General features: G+C 39.5%; 2 protein-coding genes across 5 annotated transcripts in view; one reads left to right on the forward strand and one right to left on the reverse strand.

Annotated features, from left to right (window-relative positions):
* LOC101156720 (R3H domain-containing protein 1) overlaps window positions 1–3,527 on the reverse strand; it is a 42,811-nt gene extending 39,284 nt beyond the window's left edge. For both annotated transcript variants that reach the window (XM_023965468.1, XM_023965437.1), the window contains exon 1: window positions 3,412–3,527. The gene's annotated coding sequence lies outside the window, so the exon portion shown is untranslated. The remainder of the gene's footprint in view (window positions 1–3,411) is intronic.
* zranb3 (zinc finger RANBP2-type containing 3) overlaps window positions 2,726–23,724 on the forward strand; it is a 175,220-nt gene continuing 154,221 nt past the window's right edge. The window contains exons 1-2 of one of the 3 annotated variants that reach the window (XM_020708646.2): window positions 2,726–3,325; window positions 6,154–6,326. In XM_020708646.2, the coding sequence (XP_020564305.1) occupies window positions 6,187–6,326 (140 nt within the window). In that variant the 5' untranslated portion in view covers window positions 2,726–3,325; window positions 6,154–6,186. Of the gene's footprint in view, window positions 3,326–3,484; window positions 3,749–6,153; window positions 6,327–23,724 lie in introns of those variants that run through there. The other 2 variants (XM_020708651.2, XM_020708643.2) reach the window with 2 other exon arrangements.

Below are 23,724 nucleotides of genomic sequence, written 5' to 3' on the forward strand. Positions count from 1 at the left end.
GCAGCGTGTATGCACAGAGGCCACTTAAGGCCTAAATGGGTTAACGCATAATCACCAGCTAGAGGGAGCAAAACCGAGATCCACTCTTCACCTGCCAGGCTCCACTAGCCTCGTAATGAAAATTATACAGTCATGATGCCCGGCCTCATTGGTGGCTCGTCGCAGGCTCTCCCCGCCATAAGTGTCAATTTCTGTAAAGTCAATGAGGCGATCCTTGTCTGAGCCAGTGCATCAGTGATAGTGGTTATGGCTCCCTTATTATACTGTTTGAGTTATTGGGTTGTTGATTTATGGCGTTTGACAAGGACAAATTTAGGCCAAGGCAGATTTTAGAGCCCACTTTAAAGACTGAGTTTGTTACTGACTTGGACGCAAACAAACAAAAAGATCTGATATTATTCATAAATATAATGATTAGATATTTGTTCAGGGAAAGAGCAGGTACCACTGCTTTATTAATGACTGCACTTTAAATTCCTGCATTAACTCTTATATCCTGCTTGCTCCAGCCTCTGCTGTGGTCCCTTAAAACTGCGCAACGAAACAAGCCATTTATTCCCACAGCCATGGCCGGCCCTCCCTATACGCGAATTACGCAGCCGCGTAGGGCCCCCGTCATCACCAGGGCCCCGAAGTGGCGAAAAAAATGAAATAAAGAAAGACCCAAATCTGGCAACCCATTTCATAGAATTTCCGTACCAACGTGCGCCCTGAATCTTGTGCAAAAGAAACTTGCCTGCACTTTTGTGATCCCCCCTTCAACACACCTGAACCAATCTGGCAACCCAAATAAGGGCGTCACGCCCCTCTTAGCAACGATTGGTCAACATCATTCCATCTGAACCATACACAGCGTGCATTGACGAGCGCATTTTGTTTCAATAAAGTTGCGAAAAAGAAAAAAAAACGAGCACATTTTATCACACTGATCAAAACGACAAGAGAACTTCATGCCAGAGAGACTTTATCCATCAGGAGCTGAAAAAAGATTAAGAACTTCAACATCAATCTTAAGGTAAGTTTGGAGGATGTTGGAGCCATATTATCCTGCCTTTCTGTGCAGATGCGCAATTTACGTAAATACTAATCGATCCGAGGTGAAGATTGCACATAAACGACCCCGTTTGTCGTCATTTCCAATGGAAAACTGGAAAATAATTCTGATATCCAAGTTTCCAAGATCATGAGGTCGGACATGACCTTCCAAAACGGCTAATAGCAAAGAAAAGTAAATAATGATGATGGTATGGTGGCTGAAAAATGTTTTAACTCATGTCATAATCGTATTGTTTAATTGTTTTGCTAACACATATAGTGCGTTCTGCATTTTCCGGTTTATGTCATTAAAAAACTGCTGTTTATTATAGCAGGTCAGGTAGTCTGACTTTTTCAACATTGAATGTGTCTTAAAATCTTGCATTGGCATAAAATATGGAGAACCAAAACTGCCAAATACAAATAGGAAATAAATGTTCTCATTTATAAATGATAAACAAAATAAATGTACTTATTTTAAAATCATGAACGTAAAATAATAGATAAAGACGTGTATAAATGCTTGTATTTCCATTTATACTCAAATTAGTGTTCACATTTATTATTTATAAATAGGTACATTAATTTCTCATTTGTATTTTGCAGTTTTGATTCTACATAATGATGATGTTTTGCACAGTTCCGTCTCAGCCGACAGTTTCTTCTGCTCTCATAACGTATTGGAGGAGGTGCAGCGTCCACATCCCAAGATGTTCTTGTCATCACTAAGGATGGACTCTCAGGTAATTTTATAGCATGTAAAGTAGCTTGAAAAACAGTGTCTGCATAACCCCTTATATTTATAAACAGCAGCTGAAGAGAATGGAGTCCCAAGTTCTTCATAATTAAATTAATAAATATCACCTCATGCAAATAATCAAACAATAAATCTCTCATAAATGTATAAAAAGATCATGAAATTGTGAAAAACTGGCTTTTTATTGGCTTTATCAGTGATTATTCTATAATAATATTTCTTGTTTTTTAGCTGCAGAAGAAACTTCTGTCACCACATCTACTGTTGAAAGGGAAACATTTGACTGTTTTACTTTTCACTGTTTTCTTTTGTTGAAGTTCTGTATCTTATGTTCCAGAGGCTCCAAGAGAGACTATGGAAGAGGAGCAGACTGGATCCAAAATTCCACCAACCTCCAGTCCAGTTGGTCCAGCTGAATCACCAACCACACTCTCTGATCCAGTAAGAATGGATTTGGTGCAGAGAGGTCCTTTTCAGACTGAGAAAGACTATGACTTTCCAAAATCCCCCTCATTGAGCTGTTGTGTTCTTTATGTTGGATTTTTTTATCGTTATTTGATTTTCTGTTAAGTTGCTGTTTTAAATAAGTTGGAGTTTTGTGAATGTCATTTGTTGAGTGCCTAATGTTACATTAAAAAATATATATCTATATGCCTTTGTCATTCATATTTATTTCTTTGCATTTAAAATTTGTTGTGCACCACTAAATGTGCATCCAACATGCAGGCAATATACTGTATTCAATTCTTCGGCAGCAACAATAATTCACAAATGTATTAATGGAGATATTTCATTTATATTACAACAACAGTTGCGCTTTGTTGGTGCTGCAGATCAGTTAGAGGGCCCACAAATAAAATTTCGCTTAGGGCCCCCAGAAGACCAGGGCCGGCCCTGCCCACAGCAGCTTGATTTTTTTAAATTTATTTTTTTATTTCATGTTCTCAGGATACTTGGGGCTTAAATAACCCCAACATTAAAAAAATCGTATACACAAACGTTTACTGAAGTGCTAAAAATGTGCTTTTAAGGCATGTTTTGTTCGCTATTCCATTGCGCCAATCTCCCTTTACAAACGTAGTAGTTTCACTTTGTCTTCGTTTCTTCGACTCTACAAACCCAAATTACAAATTATAACACATCGACACTCTAGTATATCAATTTATCTTAGATTCGGCTTATGAAAAATATGATTTGAACTGCAATTAAACACTAAAAAACGACACTTATTAGGCCGGTGGAGTTGCATACATTAGCATACTTTCCGCTGCAGCTCAAGACAGTCGAAGCAGGCCTAAATGTTAATTAATTAAGTCCTATTTATATGAAAAGGTTGTTTTTTTTTTCATCAAAACGCCGAATTAAGCTACGACTTTCAGAGTTTAAATGCGCTTTAGATGGAGGTTTGTATTTGAAAAGGCAACTTAATAAGTCGGAGAGCGAGGTTAGTCGGTCGGTGCTAAGCTAACGACTCTTACCTGGCTAACGACCTAAAGCGGCCGGCAAAGGGTGCCGTGACAGCCGCAAAGTCAGGTTTGTCTGCCGACCCAGTGGCTAAAACTGACCGGGTTTTTTTTTTTTCGTGACGGTTGTGCGGGGGTTTTCTGACGTGGGCTTACCGCTTTGTTATAGGTGAACAGCCGTTGATCTGGCGGAGGGTGAAGGAAGCAGCCGCTGTTTGCGGCGGAGTGAAGGAGAGACACAGCGGGGCTGCTCGTGCGTCAGCGCCTCACGCTCGGCACGCGGGCTGTTAAAAATATGTCACGTCTGGACGTAGATTTTTTTTTTGGCGGCTTCTGACGGTGTCGTCATTTGTTTCGCATCGTCCCAGAGCGAAATGAAAGTTATTTCGTTGGTACTTTAAGACATGTTAGTGCAAATGTAGCTAGAATTATAAAGGCTGAGGGAAAGCGACGGAAACTTGAAGTCCCAGGCAGCTTTTTGATGTTTCAGCGGGTAGGAACCTGTTCGTTTTTTACAAACATACCCTCTTCGTGTTAAAACATGGCCGTCATCATAACATTGGCCCTTTAGACTAAAACATTTTTAACAAATCAACCTTTTTGTTATAACTTTACTCATTTTAAGAGCATTTTAAGTTCAAGCATGTGTCTTCTTTAACATTGAACACCACATTTATGAACTTTAACCTCATAGTTTCCTCCTCTTAACTTCTAACTACTTACTAAGCCCTATGTATTTTTGTTTTTGCACTTATTTTCATTGTAGTTGTTAAAATGTAACAGTTTTTCTCCTAATTTTGGTCTCTGCTGCTTTCCGTCAGCCATACAACTTCTTTTGGATGACGTCACAACTTGTTCTGCGTTTAAATTTTTGCGGCATAATCTGATTTCTTTTCTCCAGTATCTCAATAATCTCAATCTTTTTTTTTTTTTTTTTTTTACATATCAATACATACATATTTAAGATTGTCTTTGGCCATGCTAGCAGATATTTAAACTAAGAAAAACTGGCTGGTTTTGCAAAGTATTGCCTAGAAGGTAGGTTTTAACACAGAAAACCTGGACTTTTAAATATTTTTTTAAATTGTATTTTTATGTCTTTGTTTTCAATCGTTTATTTGGCTTCATAATGGACACTAAGAACACTTATTTTTTAAATCTGATTTAAGTAATCATATTTAGAGAGCTTTTTACTTTACATTCAACTATTTTTAATCTACAGCAAGATTCCAAACTTTCTAAAAATGACTTTGTGCTTCTCATATAATCACTGGACATAGACAAATAACCCTGGCCTCAAACTAATTACACTGATTGATGACAGGATTGAGAAAAGATGGCCCTAATTTAAGTTCTCGCTTGATTTTGTGAGATTATACTTTAAGGATGTATTTTGTTTTCTTTCTTTAATCTTTCCCTCTTTTCTGTTTTACATTTTATTGTCATATACAGCTGTAGTTTTTACACCTTTTCAACTTTCATCTGCATATCTGTATAATTAAAGTATTTTTATGGAATAAGTTGATTCCGATTTATATTTTAGTTTATTGTTGGTGTGCACATATGTGCAAAAATATTTTTAAATATGTAAAATTCAGTAGTACAGTATTTCCACAGGTTGAAGATGATAAAGAAAATATTTAGATTTTTGTTTTGTTTGTGGTTCTGGAATTTTGACTCATTGCAGTAAAACTATCAACCCTACAAGGAAAAAGTAAAAATGCTTTTAATTTTTCTGATAGATCTGTGGTGTGCTTTTTATGAAGGATGGTGTCTTCAGTATGGATAACAGCTGATAGCAGTGTTTACATCCGACATTTCTCTGATGGAAGTTCAGACGCTCCAAGGCCGCTTCGGAGTCGCACGCCTGGTTCCACATTGAGTCTGACTTTTAGTTAATATTGCATGAGACATATTAATACCCTTAAAGACCCACTCTGATTAAAAAAACAATTGTGTTCTTGGTGTTTTTAACATGTTCTTGTGACATTTCTCTGACGATGAAGGACATATTTAATGAATATTAAGCTTTACATATTATTTCTGAGTATTTTTTAATTAAAATTGCTGTGAATCAGGAACAGACAATAAAACGATGTTTGAAAAAGCTTGTAGTTCTTATGTACAAACTTCAATTCACTCCCTTCTGATGCATCCATTGCAAATGTTTGTGACATTAGGTTGGGGGTGTGAGGGGCTGTTAGCGAGTGGGTAAGTGCGTAAACAGAGAGCTCATAGTTATGGTTGACGGGGAGAGGGAATGGGGCTGCTTCTTGGTGCCAACAGTCCACAACTCAGAGGGGAATTTTTAATATACTCCTGCTGCTCTGCAGTAACTATGTCCTAAAAAATGACACAGATTTTTGGCTAAAAACGGCATAATCATAAATAAAAACCATTTTGAAAATAGATGAAAGGATGATCGGAGTGGGACTTTAAGAAGCTGGAAAAACGGTCACTTGCTAATAAAAATGTTATTTTTAGTGCAGCAACATCAGTAAAACATGGAGGATGTTTATGTTTGAGTGCATATGAATACAGTTTGATACATTTAACAGGACATCTTTCAATAATACTTCTGAGGGCCAGCCCTCTTGCTGTTTTACATCTTTTCTTGTATGTGTTGGGTGTTTATGAGGTTTTATTTATTTTTATTATTTTTACTATCTTTGCTATTTTGTTGTGTTTGTAGCAGGAAAAGTGCATACAAAATAAAGTTGAACTAAATTAAAATTTTAAATGCTAGAATTTGGGTTTAAGGTGGACATTTTTCTTCCCCGTCTTAGAAATAAATGTCCCCCCCCCCCTGTTTTATTGTTAATTCTGTCTGTACCCAATTATGAGGATTACTTTGGGAACATTTATTAATGAAGTTTACCTTATTTTTCATTTTAAAAGTCCGATCCGCCCGAGGACCACTCACCGGTCGAGATGGCGGATGATGGCGGATCGAGCTCCTGCCGGGCTGGAAGATGGTCACAGCAACTGTCAGGACTTCCTAACAAGCTCCTGCAGCGTCTGATGCCCTTCCAAAGAGAGGGTGTGGAGTTCGCCTTGTCTCTGAACGGACGGTGAGCATCTCTGCAGCTCAGACACTCTTTGGAACGGGGTTTAGTTTGAAAACTGTTTGTTTTGTCCGTGAAGAGACTTTGTCAGGCTGCCAAACATAAAAAAGTATGTTTTGATGGCTATTTTTACACACCTTGTTACGAATATGTATTTTTTTTTTACATTTAAGAGCAGTTAAGGCGTCTTTCACAAACCCAATCATCTGCTCCCTAAGATTTTCAATCTTTTCAGATGTGTGCTTTAGCTGTTTCACTTAAAACACGATTTAGTCTTTTTAGAGCAAATCTGCAGTAAAGTACATTTAACACAGCACACAACAACACAATTTAAAGATTCTCAGTTCCTCTTTAGCTTAGCAGACATATGAACCGATAACCCCCAGCTGTATTTCACATTTGGATGGTATGAATTTAAATGACAATGACTTGTACCTCTTTGACACTTCTCTTCCCGCTTGAGCTAAATGTGAGCACAGGAAGAGCTTCATATTTGTTTGCAGTGTGGATATTTGTGCGTTTGGAATGAATTCTGTAGCCTGGTAACAGTCATGTATGCCGTACATATGTGTGGGAGGGAAGAAACGTGAGCAAAACATGCAAACCAAGACCGAGCAGCTCTGGCATGCATGCCGATGGAGGTCCAGACCTTAACCCTTTCTGAGACGTTCCATATTTTTACATGAAATCCGTATCAAATCAGGCTTTATTCATACAGCACTTGTCAAACAGCTCAAATGGTTAGCCATAGCAGGAAAAACTTGCCACAATGGCCATTTAAAGAAATGTAAAATAGGAAAACAGATAATTATTATGGGTTTTAAAAAATAAAAGCAAAAACTGACTGTTTAACCAAAAATAAAAGCCATGAGATGTTAAAATGAGATGAGTGTGGCCGGTTTTCATGGTTACTCCCACATTATTTAAGCGTTTTCGACATTTCTTATCAACAAAGGACAGTGGGGGTGACCTTATGGCTTATTTCTTTCACAACCAAAGACGAAGAGTTGCTCTGGAAGTCCCCTCTTCTTCACTCCGGATCAGGTTAAGGAGTTAAAGCTAACTGTGAAACCACAACAACCCAACAGTAAAGTTCCAGTCCATAAAGGCTTTGGTTCAGATCCTGGGCAGCATGTACTTTCTGGTTTGCTTTCTTTAAGTGCTTTGGTCCAACGGTTTCACCTTTACGTAATATAATCCCACTCTGATCATATTTTCAAATCGTTCCCAGTGGTTTTTAAATTATGATTATCACGTTTTTAGCCAAAACCAAAGAACCTGTGTTGTTTTCTTGGACATAGTTTCTGCAGAGCATCAGGAGTTCATCCTCTGAGTTGTGGGAGGGACTGTTTAGGCTCTCTCCTGCTAGCCTACAGCCCCTCACAACCCCAACCTACACTCTAACAAGATAAAAGTTGAACCAACTTCATTGAATCACTTCCAATGGTAACACGTAATTGAATTGAGTTTATTCAACTTTATTTTTTATGTTGATCTAACTTAAATTATTATTATTTTTTTTCCAATTTTGTTTATACAACTTAAATTGACACATTTTTCTGAAGTTTCAACCAATGGGACTTGTAATTCCTATATTAAAGACATGACTGACCCAGCAATGTCTCGCATTACAAGATAGTCTTTAATATTGGGACATACAGTGTTTTACCGCACAAGGGGGTTGGTCATCATCCTCTACCACACTCTAACTCATGGTGCAGAAAGAAATAAACATAATGGTTTAAATTACTAGTTAAAACGGAGTAAAACAGCTAGACAACAAAACACATGGACGAAAACTCACACTTAAACCCCAATCTGCCCAGACAGGCAAAGAAAATTGTATCCCACAATTCCTTGCGCTGCCTTATGTTATGACGTCATGACACATTCACACCAAAGTTTCACCAACTTAATTGAAAAAAGTTGATTGGAAGTGAAATAACTATGTCAGACAGCTAGGTGTTATTCTTAAGTTGAATGAACACAAAAAATGATTTATTTTCATCAAACTAAATAATTCGGTTAGAACAATGTAAAAAATTTTATCTTTCCAACTACAGCCCAAATACTCTTTTTAGAGTGTAACATTAGCGGTACAAAAAAATGGCGACCAAAATTGAAGCTGTCCGGCTGTTATGCTCGGCGTCAGATGCCAGCCTGGACCAAGACATACGTGGATCTATTTCTCTACAAGTGGATGAGCAGTGAGCTTGTATTCCGAAGATTGTAGCTTGTAAGTAACTACTACAACCTGAATGAAGAAATACTCAGAAATGCATTTTTGAAGTCCTTTACATATGAGCTCCATCATCAGAAAAATGCCATAAGAACAGGTTCAAAACGCCAAAAACGGGATGTCCATCATAGTGGGATTTTAATGGCACATTTAAAATTACACAGTTCTCCACAATTCAAAAGCAAGGAAAGTTTTACTATCAGCCATAGAATATAACAGACAGCGATCCATGACCTCCAAACAGAAGAACCTTTAGCCCACATCTCTATACATTTCATGACTCGTGGCCATTTATTTTTTTTTGCTGCACTGCCAGAGTTTCCCTTCAGGCAACAATAAAGTCTTATTGAACCGCATTGACAAGGTTAGAAGGAGACTGGACTGGTTCTATTAAAACAATCGCCAGTTTGTCAGGAATTTCTTTTTGCTGCGTTCAGCAAAAAAACGGCAGAACCAGACCCGAACCGGGCTCCTGTCCTTCGCCACTCGACTTCTCCAGAAGGTCAACGCAGTGGGGAATGCCGGTCTGCAGGGAGCTGGAGCGCTGCAGAGGGACCGTATTGATCCAAGAGCGCTTTCCCTGTTCCACCGGGTCAGAAGTCAATTGGTTCTCGCTGCAGCGTGGGGAAAGCCACCTCGCTCCATTTGCTGCTGAGCTCAGCCCCGGGATGACTTCTGTCTGGAATAAGCAGAAATGTTAATAGCAGGTTTACTTCCTGGACCAGAAGTTTTTTATGTAATTTGGAGCTTTCGTCTGTTGCAGCTTTATCTTTAAAAGCAGTTCCTCAAAGAGGCTGTTAAACACCACTTAGGCTGCACATAGTGCATCAGGTCTTGATGCCCAAATCGGATTTTCTGACTATATCCGTTTTTTTTTTGACGACCCGCTTACATCATATTGTAAAAGTGACCTGTATCCGAATTTTGCATTTACGCTACACAATGCTGAAACTATCAAAGTAGACGTTCCGAGGACTACGTACAGTAGCAGTATTACCGCCTTCCGCGGACCTCCTTCGGACTTTTGTGTGACTGCGGTTGTCATGGAGGCAACGCTGCGACGAAAGGAGGCGTTGCCTTTGGCGCTCCTGGATGATGGAGGAGAAATGATGCGCGGGAGAGGAAAAAGAAGGGCTGCTTGGCCTGCTTATGTGCTCTCTCTGAGTTTTGAATGAGGAAGTGTTTGCAGACTTTGTGCTGTACTAACAGTTTGATCCAAGCAAAGAAATAAACGGCTTCAAGCCTGTTCCAGAGCAACGTATTCCGCTTGATTAGTTACCGTTTGCGTCCTGACAGGGACCGGACTGCAAGTAACAGCGGTTTCCGACTACTGTCTGAAGCCTGAGGCTGAAAGGTAACACGCTGATGGGGCTCCAGCTGTCCTCGAACAGCAAAATCAGCGCACAAAAGCCCCTATAATAAGTCATGTGATCTCAGTAGGTGGTGTCCTGAGTTGACGTCACTGACGTACGACTCGCATTTACTGGGGAATATCCGATTTGTCTGCTTACATGGCACAGGCAAATGCACGTATCCCATTCGTATCCGATTTATTACCACATATGAATGAGGCCTGAATCCGATCTGAGAAAATCAGAATCCATGCGCTTTTTTCCTGTTACACGTTCACCGGTCATATTCGATCTGTGCCACATGAGAGGAAAAAATCGGAATTGGGTCACTTGAACCATGCAGTGTAAATGGGGTCTTAGTCATCCATTCGATTTAGATTTGCTTTATTGTCATTGTGCATAGTACAATGAGATTTAAGCATCGGCATCAGTGCAAATACAGCAGGAAGGGAAAGAAAAATAGTAAAAAACATTGTAATACGATAAAATTCAAACAAACAAACAGTATGTACAAGTGTGCAAATAAAAACTGTAAACTGTAATGAAGAGTGCCGAGACAATTGTGCAAAATTGCGTATGAAAACTGTGTCTAAACGTGTTAAAAGTGCAACAAATTTGTGGTTAATTTCCCCTTTAATAACTCAGAAATACAGTTTTGCTGATTGGCATGAAAGTGGTCTGAGTTTTTTGAAGGATCTCTATATTGATGGTTTGTTTTCGTCATTTGAAAGACAAATATAACTTGCCAAACTCTCACTTTTTTCATTTTTGCAAGCAATAGAATTTGTTGGACGCAACTCTCCAAATTACCCACAACTACCAGAAGAATCTGTCACCGATTCATTATTTTTGAAAGATCCCACGACTAGAGGCGGAATCTCATATTTGTACAATAAACTGAGCCCCCTCAATGGTCATAGCACCTTGCAGCACCTGAGGGAGGCCTGGCAGGAAGAGCTCGGAGTAAACATTTCAGAATAGCTATGGGACCAAGCTTTCGGCTCCACACACACAACCTCCATCTGTACCAGGCATGGCTTAAGCCTGTACACAGACTCCACTCAGGCTCAGGCTGAGGTCGGTTTTTCCTGACGTTGACCTTCTGTGTATATGTTGTGGACAGGCTCCAGCATCTCTGTCGCACATGTTTTGGGGTTGCTCTAAGCCAGGGGTCCCCAAATCCAGGCCTTGACGGGCCGGTGTCCTGCTGGTTTTACAGAAACCCTGCCTGATTTGCTGCTGAGTACCTGAATCAGGTGTGTTCAGCCAATAAGGAGCTTCAACGCCAGGTTGGTTAGAAAACGTGCAGGACACTGGCCCTTGAGCCCTGGATTTGGGGACCCATGCTCTAAGCCACATGTGTCAAACTCAAGGCCCGGGGGCCAAATGTGGCCCGCAAGAGCATAAAAGTTTTAATTTCTTATAATAAAAATAAAAATTGGTGTGAATCCCCAAACTTTTAAAAAGAAATCGGATCGTAGGGTAATTCAGTTCATAAGCTTAGTTTTACGCAGAATCATTCTTTTAAATTTGAAGCAAACACAGCCCCCCCACACACATCCAGTGAGTTTGCAAAAAACATTTACATTTTCTTTTCTTTTTTTTGTAATTTCCACAAATTGTTCTTTTAATCTGTTATTGTTGTTTGGTTTTTTTTTGAAAAAATGTTAAAAACTCAATAAAAAGAAGTTGGAAAAAACAGAATAAATAAAAGTAAATAATTCAGAAATGCTACGTTTTGGTGACAATTTTTCCAACTTCAGGTTGTTTCTGATTTTCTTCAAAGTACTTTGACACATCCAAATTGGGGTTCACCCTCCAGGTGGGTTGGTTACACTTAGTCACTTCAGCAGATGCTTTTATCCAAAGCAATTAACAAGGCAGGGAGATAACGAGCAAACAGGAAGTCAACACATTCTAGGTTAAGCAGTGTGAGAAAAATGTGAAGGATGTCAAGGGCTTTGTGGTTATGATTGGAGGCGAGGCTGCTGTGGGTGAAGAGTTCACTCCACCATTATTGGATCACAAAGATGGAAACATGCTCTTACAGAGGCTGTTTCATGCAAAGAAAACCACATTTTTGCCACAAAATGGGATTTTCTTTGCATTGGTGTGATGAAAAAACCTGACAGCTCTTCCTTTTTGACTTTTTTTTCCCCCTTTAATATATATATGTATATATGTTTTAGACTTCTAGCTCCTAAATTCAGACAGCAGGAAGAGCGCTTCTGCCAGTTTCTCCAACTTCTCTTCAAAATCAATGGCAGAGAGAGTCTCACTTACTTCTTTTAACGTTCAGCCATGCTCAACATTCTTTTTATGTCCGTTCAACAGGTAAGGGGAACCTTGATGCATTTTTCTTGCTGTGTAGCAGAACATTCCGGACGTAATGCTCATAGATTTACTCTTCAGATTCTTTTGTTTCCTTTCGGATAAACTATAAAGCCAAAACCCTTCAGAGCCGACCAAACCACCTGGAAACTAGGCGTTTTTGACTGCCAGGAGGAAGAGAAAGCACAAATAAATACAATGGTCCTCTGACCGTCGAGTATTAACGCTCGCCTTCACCTAGTCGTCCACCACATCTACCCGTCTCTGTGACTTGTGTTTACTTCGTGTTTGAGCTTTTTTTCAAATCTCTTGTTGATGCTCCAAGCACATCTGGTAATTGTTGAGGGTATTGCAAAGCTCACAGATGGCCTGTCATGTGTTAATCAAATGGCCACGCCCACAATCTTCACACAATAAAACTGAATTTAACCATAAAGTAAAGTAAAATTCCCCCATAAACACTAGCAGCTAATGTGTAAGAGGTTAATTTCTGTTTTGGTATTAGACAGATGAATGTCTTGATTACTTAGTTATAAGCAGTGGTTGTTCTGTGGAGTGCTTGGGCTCCACTTTTTCTCTTTTAGTTTAAAAATAGCCTCAAGTAAGTAGTGTTGCTGCTCTGTCTGCACCACAGTTCAGTTTATTTTATGCTCTTAAGCAAGAGCTAAGATCTAAGAAGACCCTAAGAGGAAACAAACTCTTGTGCAGATCAAATCAGCAAAGTGTGAACTCACACTTAAGCTGTTCATAGTGGAACCAATGAAGTCTTTAGGACGTATCTCTACTAAAAATTTGTTTAGGGGACTGCAAGCTTGGGCCCCTGAGCCTCATGTGGCTGGTTTTCCCCTGTGTTTGGACAGTGTTAGTTTTTTAGCACTGATTTATTTTCCAAACCACAATAAAATTAAGGATGCGTCTTATTTGTGTTTGCTGATTGCGTTTGCTGACCTAGCACCGATTTTCTGTAGTTTATGCCGCTCTAAAATCTGTCAAATTTTTAGTACGACTGGTAAACTGTGAAGTCGTACCGCTTGATGGATTTCTGGAGCATTTCGGGTACTGTAGTCAGATTGATTGGGAGCCAGTTTAGCTCGTGCTGGTTTACGGCGCCTTCCGTCCGTGAAACCCGGGTTCGACTCCGGGCCGCTCCCTGTTCCCTTCTCTACCTCTGCCGGTTCCAAGCCCGGTTTGAGAAGGTTGCGTCAGGAAGGGCATCCGGCGTAAAACATTGCCAAATTTACCATGCGACTCGTTCGCTGTGGCGACCCCTGATGGGAGAAGCCGAAAGTGGAAGAAGGAAGTCAGATTGATATGTGCTGTGCTTGAACATGATAAACTAAAAAAGTGAGAGTATTGTGTGTTTTTTTGTTGAGTTATTTTGAGTTAAGTTTGATTTATCTGTTGTGTTCTCTCTGCAAAAGCTGATTATTGCAGATCAAAGAGACAAACATGAAAAACAGCAGTTTGCTATTAAGATTTCCCATTAACTTTGTTGACCAATTGTTCGACTTTTGGCTCCTCAAGGAATTCTGGGTAGTCTAGTGTTTCACATTAAATGTTATTTTTGTTTAGCCTAATGTGCCCTATAACCCTTTGCAACTTATGGTTCAAAAAATGCAATATTTGAGCCTCTGTCACAAAAGTTAAAACCATTTCTGTTCAGAAAAAAAATCTGTTTCTTTTTATATTTATACATTTATAGTCTGTTTTTCCTTTTTTATTTATCATAACTGTAACAATGACATAAACACAAAGCAGTGTTGTGTTTTCTGAAGGACGATGTGAGGCTTTGTGGCTCTTCCAGGATTTTGGTCCCTGAGAAACGGGCCTGAACGGCTATTTTATTGCCGGTGGTTGAAGATCCCCGATCTAGTCCATCAACCACCATTTCCGTGGGAACGTCAGAGTTAGACTTAGAATAATAATGCTAAAGAAATATATACATTCTCCACTTATTTTCTCTTGTGTGTAAAGGGCTGTTCCTGGAAACAGTCCATCACTAAATGGGACCTTTTAAAACTGCAGTTCACACATCGGCAAGTCTATTATACTCATATAAGTGTAGGAAGAAAATTGGCTGACTTCTTAAAGCTTTTGCTCTTGAGGGATTCAGAAACATTTCTCTGGATGTCGGGTCAGCTGCAAACATAACCGGTGCCTCTTAATCTGTCTTTGCGGTTTAAATAATGTAATCTAATCGTATTTTTTAAATGTTCCATGTAAACTTCTTTAGTTTTGTTTCAACCATGCAGCAATAAAATCTGATAGTCTGGTGTTATTTTGTGGAAACAGCTAAACTCTGCCCAAGCAGACACTGTGATTCAACACAACCTTAGACTTACTGGAGTTTTGGGGAGAAACGCAACATCTCTAGAAAATGTAGGATATCCTTGTCTACAAAGGAGCTATAGAAATAAAATAAAAAACAGGCTGACAGCCGGAAGGTAAATGGCAGCCTGTCGTTATAAAACAACTCCCGAGACGCAGCGAACATCATAGACGGATGTTAGATATCTCTGGGCGTAGGAGCATCCGTGGGCGGATTTTTCCCCTTAAATCTTGCAGTGGTTGTGCTTTTCAACATGCAGAATACGAGGAGCACCAAGCTAAATCATCAAATGCTGTTGCAATTCAAATACTTATGGAGGCTGCTGTATCGGCTTGTGTGGGAGGGTGAGCGAATGTTATGGAGTTAAATGGGGAGTGATGTGGGAATGTTGTGGCGCAGTGCCACAATAAAACCCTGTGAATTGTGGTTGATTGAACTACTGAGAAAGTTGAACGGAAGTTTCTTCTGGGTGCACAGTATCAGGGGGTTGTCTAATCATTTGCAGATGAAAGAAATGAGTTTGTGTCCTGCATTACTATCACTTTTGTGGCTGACAGTTAGCATTTCCTCTAATGTAGATGTTCCACATAGGTTGACCTTATATTTTTGGAATTTTGTTTAGTAAAAAAATGAATATACTTGACTCTTAGGTTTAAAGAGAATTTCTCTTTTTGAGGAATTAGCAAATGATAATTTTATCCAATCACCGAATTGAATTACTTATGGGTTTAATCTGTTTCCTTGCATACCTTGCTTCATTTCATCGGTGTTCCCTTGGATAGTGCACTTCAATTGTCAGGTGTTTCCTTGGACAGTACACTTCAATTGTCAGGTGTTTCCTTGGACAGTCCACTTCAATTGCCAGGTGTTTCCTTGGACAGTCCACTTCAATTGCCAGGTGTTTCCTTGGACAGTCCACTTCAATTGCCAGGTGTTTCCTTGGACAGTCCACTTCAATTGCCAGGCTTTCCTTGGACAGTCCACTTCAATTGTCTGGTGTTTCCTTGGTTATGCCACTTCAATTGTCAGGTGTTTCCTTGGACAGTACACTTCAATTGTCAGGTGTTTCCTTGGACAGTCCACTTCAATTGTCAGGTGTTTCCTTGGACAGTACACTGCAATTGCCAGGTGTTTTCTTGGACAGTCCACTTCAATTGTCAGGTGTTTCCTTGGACAGTCCACTTCAATTGCCAGGTGTTTCCTTGGACAGTCCACTTCAATTGCCAGGTGTTTCCTTGGACAGTCCACTTCAATTGTCAGGTGTTTCCTTGGACAGTCCACTTCAATTGTCAGGTGTTTCCTTGGACAGTCCACTTCAATTGCCAGGTGTTTTCTTGGACAGTCCACTTCAATTGCCAGGTGTTTTCTTGGACAGTCCACTTCAATTGTCAGGTGTTTCCTTGGACAGTCCACTTCAATTGCCAGGTGTTTCCTTGGACAGTCCACTTCAATTGCCAGGTGTTTCCTTGGACAGTCCACTTCAATTGTCAGGTGCTTCCTTGGACAGTCCACTTCAATTGTCAGGTGTTTCCTTGGACAGTCCACTTCAATTGCCAGGTGTTTCCTTGGACAGTCCACTTCAATTGTCTGGTGTTTCCTTGGTTATGCCACTTCAATTGTCAGGTGTTTCCTTGGACAGTCCACTTCAATTGTCAGGTGTTTCCTTGGACAGTCCACTTCAATTGTCAGGTGCTTCCTTGGACAGTCCACTTCAATTGTCAGGTGTTTCCTTGGACAGTCCACTTCAATTGCCAGGTGTTTCCTTGGACAGTCCACTTCAATTGTCTGGTGTTTCCTTGGTTATGCCACTTCAATTGTCAGGTGTTTCCTTGGACAGTCCACATCAATTGCCAGGTGTTTCATTGGACAGCCCACTTTAATTGTCGGGTTTTTCCTTCGATTTCCTTGGGTAGTATACTTCAACTGGAGGTGCAACGGATTGCATAATTTAAGGTTTGGATCGTGTCACGGTTCGGATCATTTTTCGGATGACTTAAATGGGAAAAATCTACAATTATACATTTTTTGTAATGCTTCAAAATATAGATTCAATAAAGGATATATGAAGTAGAGCCCTGCGCGGGACTGTTTTATTCATCCCACTCCTGCCCGCGTCCGCCGAATTTCTGACCATTACCGCCCACCCCCGCAACGTATGCGTTACACTCCCGCCCGCACACGCAAAACTCTGAAAATTTATTCCCGCACAATAATAGAGATGCATTGATATAGTGTCTTCTCCCGTCCCGCAGGAAAAAAAAAACACGTACAGTATTTGTATTGATATTTTTTAAAGAGATTCATGAGGTTGTTTGTTTCATTTCCCAGTTTCTCAAAAACAATTGAGAAACTTCTCCAAACGTCAAACTTTCCTTGCTCGTAGCTTCTGTGCTGTAAATCAGCGGTCCCCAACCTTTATTGCGGCACGGACCAAATTAATGTCTGGCAAAATTCTCACGGAGTGGGATATTATTATATGCGACGGACACACACTGCAGCAACGCTGCCATAGAGTCAGAGACACGTGATAAGATGTACTCTGCGCTTTTAATTTGACACGTAAAACATTGTACATCGTACAGGTGTCATCATCCTCTCCCTTTCATGGTGTTAAAAAGAAGTAAACACAACAGGGAGAAATAACTAAGGGTGAAACAACATAACTGCCAGATGAAAGGACCCGTAGGCAAAAAGAAACACCCGTGCTCAACCCTATTTGAGCTGAGTTCTTCAGCCTGTGGAACTCCGACAGCAGACCAAACGTGCATGTGACAGACACTACAGTACAACAAAGTGATATGATATGACCTGCATGAAAACTGTGGTATTTTCTAAACATAACAAAAAACACGAATTATGACATGAGCAACGGCCTCTCTGCCCGCAACACTCTGGTCGCTAATCGCTATGATAACATTTAAACATGCCTTCAAAATAAGTGCATGGAAATCCAACTCACCACAATGCTGAATGGTTCGAGGGAATCTCCCGTTGGGATAAATCCGAATTTTAAGTACGACTCCTGATGCTGTCTATTAAATGTAGCTTTCTTTTTTTGGGAGGCGAATGCTCTTCGTCTGTCTCCTGGCTGGGCCTTTTCCACTTGGCAAAGAAACTTTCCAGACGTTTGTTTTTTATTAATTTTGCTAGTTCCTGCGTTTTATTTTAGCGGTATCCTATCACGTAACCGAGAAGAGCGAATTGGCCTGTATCAAGAGTAACATAGACAGATGTAACAGAGAATCGGGCAATTTTTCAAAATAAAACATCTTTAAGATTCCGAAATAAATAAAACTGAAGTAAAGCAAGTTATTTAATTTTTTCTGCGCGACCCGGAACCAAATAACCCACGGACCGGTACCGGTCCACGACCCAGGGGTTAGACCTCTGCTGTAAATACCTCGTTTGAGGTTCTTTTCAACATCATCTATTGACATCTTCTCCATCATGTCGCAAGGCAACCTCCCTAATCCCGCGGTGTTTGGTTTTAGCCGCCCGCTCCAGTGCGCAGCAAAATACAAGCCCGCGCCCGCGAGATTTGGGTTGGGTCTCAATCCCAATGCAGCCCTCTAGAATGAAGTACTTCAAAATAGGGGTGTGCGGAAAGATCGATTTGGTGATTTATTGCGATATTTGTATCTATTCAAAATGCTGCCAGGACGATATTTATTTAATTATTTATGAGGGTCCTTTAGCGTCTGACTCATTTTCCACTTAAACTTCTGTCCACTAGTTGGCAGCAGAGCACACTGAGCTTCTTTGAGCAGCTCTACACCACATAAAACAACAACAAGATCTCAGCGAGAAGCAGCTTGTTTGTTGTTATATGAGACATGCTCTACTTAGTTTTTACTTAGGATGGTACTGAACCAAGCCAGTATCGTATAAAAGATATGTGTCGTATCGTGGGACGCGTATTTGGCTAGGTATCGTATCGCCAGACTCTTGCTGACACACACACATACTTCAAAACGGTTTCAAAAAGGTTTTGTCAAAATCTGGAACATTTTTACAGACACTTAAAATTGTTCCAACGTCTTGCTTCCATTGGAGAATCATGCTAATACTGAATGCCATTCACAAGCAGAAACAGAAAATCTTTTCACGAATTGAGAAGAATTTTGTTTTCCCTCATTTTGCATAACAACAAAATTCAAAATAAATGTAGGATTTTTGGTGTTTAAAGGAGTTTTTTTCCCTTCAGTTTCTTGCGTTATTGTAGGTCGTGTTAAACAGTCTGCATCCAGATACAACTGAAATTTGCAGCATTGGTTGACAGTGGTTGGTTTTCCAGGACATTTTTGGGGGTTTGTATTTGTGGCCATGTTGTAGCTAAAATGTCATTGTTGTTGCTTATTTGGTGTGTTATCTTAAATTATTGATAGTGGAATTATCTTTTTTTCCGGTTGAAGCTTAAGTTAACTGCTGTGAAACGTTCCAGTGCATTCACTTGTGAGAACTTCAAGCTTCTTGATGTTTGTTAGGAGGAGGCTTTTGTGTTATATTTTGGCTTCAGATCCTACAGTCTGGTTTAGTACATATTACTTTATTACTATATCATATTATTACTTTTTCTATATTGTCAAACAATGGATGATTTGACACCTACAGAGGCTTGATTAAACATTTCTTGCCGTTGCAAGGTTGTTTCACAGCAATCGTTTTGTTTTTGGTAGAACAAGACAGAAGGTAAGTAGTACTTCAATTATGTGATTTGACCATTCCTGTTGTTTTCTAATCAATATGTTGGGTTCAGGGTCACAAATTTAAAATGTCATCTGCATTGTAAGAGACGCTTTACTCTAACAACAAAACAAAAAAAAGATGACATTGGTGTACCCCTGAAATTATAGGCCTTTTAAATTCTTTAGATACTGCTGTTGGAGCAGGTTAACAAGCTGAAGGAAGACTATGGCTGAAGCTCAGCTGACATGATCTGAAGCTGAAAAAGAGGACACAGCAGACAGGCTGAGAGACAAAGAGGTGAAATAGCAATATGTCTTAAAGAACAGTGATGATTCATTTTGAGAACCTGGACACGAGCTGGACTGGACAGTAGCGAGGAGCAAATTGAGCATGAAATGAGTTTGACAGTCTGGGGGAAAACCAGAATGATGAAGAGCAGTAATAGACCACATTCTCAGGGATGAAGGCAGCTATGGGCGAGCAGATCTTTAATGAACTTGCACAAAAGCTTCATGCAGTCTATAAATAGTTGTTTAACTACACTGGGCATACTATTGCATATCTGTGCAAAGATGTAGAATCTGCAATATATTATTTTGGAACTGTTTTGTAGGCAATTGTTAATAAAATGAGTATAATAGGAATAGACGTACAGTTTCCCTCGTTTATCTCAGGAGTTGCGTTCTTTCCAGTGTTTCCATGTGCCTGTCCCTAGTCTGGTCCAATGCAGAGGATTGCGTCAGGAAAGGTTTCCGCCATAAAATTGATGCCAAAATAATGTTTTGATCTCAGGATGATTTGTTGCAGCAACTCTTGAATGGAGTAGAAGAACGGAAAAAAACAAGTAACTTTTATCTGTTACATTTTAAACGGCTGTAAAGCCAATAGCCAAAACTGTATGAATTAGCAGCATTTGCTTTAGTCGCATTCAAATAATTTTGCAGGACTGCAAGGGGGAGGAGGGTCTATTTTAATTTTCGGGCTTGTTTTTAAGTTATTTTAAGTTATTCAGGTTATTTTATTTTTTTTTTTAAATCGTAAAGCACTTTGTTTTATGTTTTAATAGGAAAAGTGCTATATAAATAAAGTCTGTTTTGATTCGATTTGAACACAGTAAAACTCAAGCAAAGTTCTGTATAAACACGCTTACACGCGTGTTTCAGGCTTCCACATTCAAAACTATCGCTCATCTCATTACTATGCAACTTTTTAAGACCATTTTCGGGCTCTACTTCCCAAAACACGTGTCCATTGAAAACGCATTGAAAGTTAACTAAGTTGAACTTTGACCAATCAGGGATTCTCATTTGATATTGACGTATGGAGGGCTCCCTTTTTCATTCACGGAAATGCCGACTGTTTGTAAATTGATAATAATTACAGTTTGTGCTCAGCCGGAATTATATAACAGCAAGTTTTTCACATATTGGAATGAAGCTGGGATAGAAAAAGCCTGAAGCAAAATTCACAATATTTGCCCCGCTTTAACATTTCCCACCAAGCCTGCCCCAGGATTGGCTAGTGACAGTCCAGTGTGAACATCATAGCTGAAAGCTTTAGGTGTGTTCAAGAATACGCATTTGACACACTCAAATATGTGCATCACAATGCCTATGTGAATGTAGCATTGGGCACCAATTCTGCCCACAAATTTAGTACATTTTCCCCATTTGTGCATCTGACATATCAGATTTTCATTTTTGTCTCCAAACAGTCCCAATTAAGTTTCCCAAATCACCAACAACTTACTAACGTGCTTCACATTTGTCCCGTTTTCAGAAAAAAAACCTTAATTGAGAATAGTTTATAATGGGTTTGCTACACTCCTGAGGGGAATTAAGGAACAGTTTGAACATATTAGGAATACTAGCAAAATATTACCGAGAAACTCAAGGACTCTTGTAAGAATTGCAAACCTCTTATATAAATATTGTTTGCAGTGTTCTGCTGATTGTTGAAGCAGAGTGAGATGAGGCTGGTGAGACCATTCCGACTTACCGAGTAGCTTTTAAAAAAGCTATCAGAAATAAAGAGTGATAAAATCAAGTTCTGACTTTGATTCCTGGAAGTGGACTGAAACGCCAGGTTTCATTCAGCCCATCTTAATGTGTTTTAGCAGTAATATAAAAGAGGACAGTTTTTCCTTTTTTCTTTTTGAATATGAACACTTTCTCCTACATTTTTAAGGCTTCTCACTTTTCCTAGTGTAATGGATTTTTAATTATAGAAGGCTATTTGGTGTCTCATAATTATTTATCCAGAGCTTTAATAGGTAACTGGCACTTTTATACACCATCTATCTTGTACACCTATGAAATACATGTTTATAAAGAAGTTCTAAGGCTAGACATTATACATGAATGTTAAACAGAGGAATCATATTTTTGTTTAATTGTTTGAAGTAACAGTTTTTGTTGTTGTACATAATGTTTCTTGGTAAGTGGCATTCTGGTACATTTAAATCCTTTTTATGTACTGTAGAAGACATAGATCCCCTGCAGACACAGAGTGAAGCAAAAATACATTAATGAGGCCATTATGTTCCAGTTTAGTTACACCTACAGCTATATACAATTAATCAGAAAGTGCAGCTCTCCAACACTGCTTAGTGGAAGTTTATTTGTTAGAAATGAGCTTTGGTAATTCATTTGAAATCCTGCATGTGGCTGTCCCTAAAAACTTAACGCATGCAATGAAAAGCCAACATCAGCAAATATAAAAAAGTACAGCTTGCTTCACTGGGGAATCACTCTACAATTAAAAAAAAATACAAGTAAAGAAATAAATATAATTGTTGCTGCTTCGGATATTGTTACAATTTTTTTTATGGTTTCTCATTGTAGTGTTTAACAGATGAAAAATTATTCAATGATTGTTATTGTTTGAAGATTTCCACAAAAGATCCCATCAGGAAAACAGCAGACTTTAATAAAAATTGCATTTAATTTATATTTAAAGGTGTTTCCAGACTTACTCTGGATCCATCAAACAGCTGCAACAGGTTCTTATTTAGTGGTATTGCCTGAAACAAGCACTAACCAGAAAAAAGGAAACACCCTAAGCCCTCATTACAAACACAGGTTTTTGGGTTCATTCAGGCCCTTTTTAGGGTTGTAGAGAGGAGCAGCTGCCTCCTAGGGGAACGTGTGTGTGTCTTGCAGTTCCCTTGAGGCTTTTATGGCCATCTCAAGGGACGTCATTGAAAATGGAAGATATGCTTGTCAAGTGTATGCTGAAATAAATGTAAGGATAATAATGTAAGCTGCAGGCACTTATGACGTAGGGGTGATGCTATCGTAGGGTCCCTTTAAACCCCACTCTAGTCATTAGTAAGGTGCGAGTACTTGCCCCTTACTGACCACACGTGAATGCACTGGGTGTGTATGTCACACAGAAGTGCCTGTTGGTCGCCGTAGCATGTCCACACAAACTCCACTGTGATTGTCTAATGATCTGATTTCTAAGAGTCAGGCTGTAAGCAAGGAACTTGCAAGGACCACACACTTATCACGTGTACAGCACTCACAGGCCCCTTGTATGGTGCCCTCTATTTGGGGGAGGTTGAGAACATGGATAATCTGTGTGACACGCCTGCATCTTTCTTATCCTTGAATGTAGTGTGTTTGCTACAACCTTTCACTTGCAGCATGCCCGTAGATTAAAACGTTTTTGCTCTACAGACTCAAAAGCGGTCTGATATTTGGTACCCTGTATAGGTTTGCCCATCTTTTTGCCCGCAAACTGCTCATATCTAGCCGTAATGGGAAGCTGTGACTAAGTGTGTATTCTGACTGGACACATTTGGTTCTCTGAAAGAGTTTGTTTCCCCTGATAATCCAGAACAAATTTTCAGTCTAAATGGACCCTGGTCCAGGAACAGGAACCGCTTTCTGACCCATCTTTGTCGGTGGTCTTAATTCGTTTCCAATCGGACTGAGCTTTAGTTTGCTCTGAGTTATTGTTTTGATCTCTGATCAACACTTTTTGATGCCATTAGTTGAGATTTGAAACTGGAACTGACAACGTCTTTAAGACATGTTAACCATGAATACCGGGAAAATAGGGTTGCATTTATGCTCCAAAGTTCTTTCTTTCTAAAGCTTTTCTTGACTAGTTTTGAACTGAAAACCTTTTTCTACAGATCGAGAAAATCTGAAATTTAATTTCTTGTAAAAAAAAAAAAAAGTTCAAATGTTTTGTGGCAGCAAAAGCAAAATCATGCAACAAAGCTCTGCTGGATGCTCACTTGTCTGAGATTCTTGGTGTCTCTTCTTGGATTCAAGTTCATCAATTTGAGGCGTCAGGAAATTCTGAGTATTGAGTGAAGCCGTTCATAAGTAAGGCGCCTCCTGAGTGAAGATTTGTTTACCTTCTTCAAAAAGTCAAGGACTCCCACTTGTGGGTCTTTTTAGTCGGGCTTTCAGCCATGTTGCCACTGCATTGTGGGATTTGAAGTGTGTTAGCAAA

This window comes from Oryzias latipes, chromosome 2 (genome assembly GCF_002234675.1).
Source record: "Oryzias latipes chromosome 2, ASM223467v1".
Taxonomy (NCBI): Eukaryota; Metazoa; Chordata; class Actinopteri; order Beloniformes; family Adrianichthyidae; genus Oryzias; species Oryzias latipes.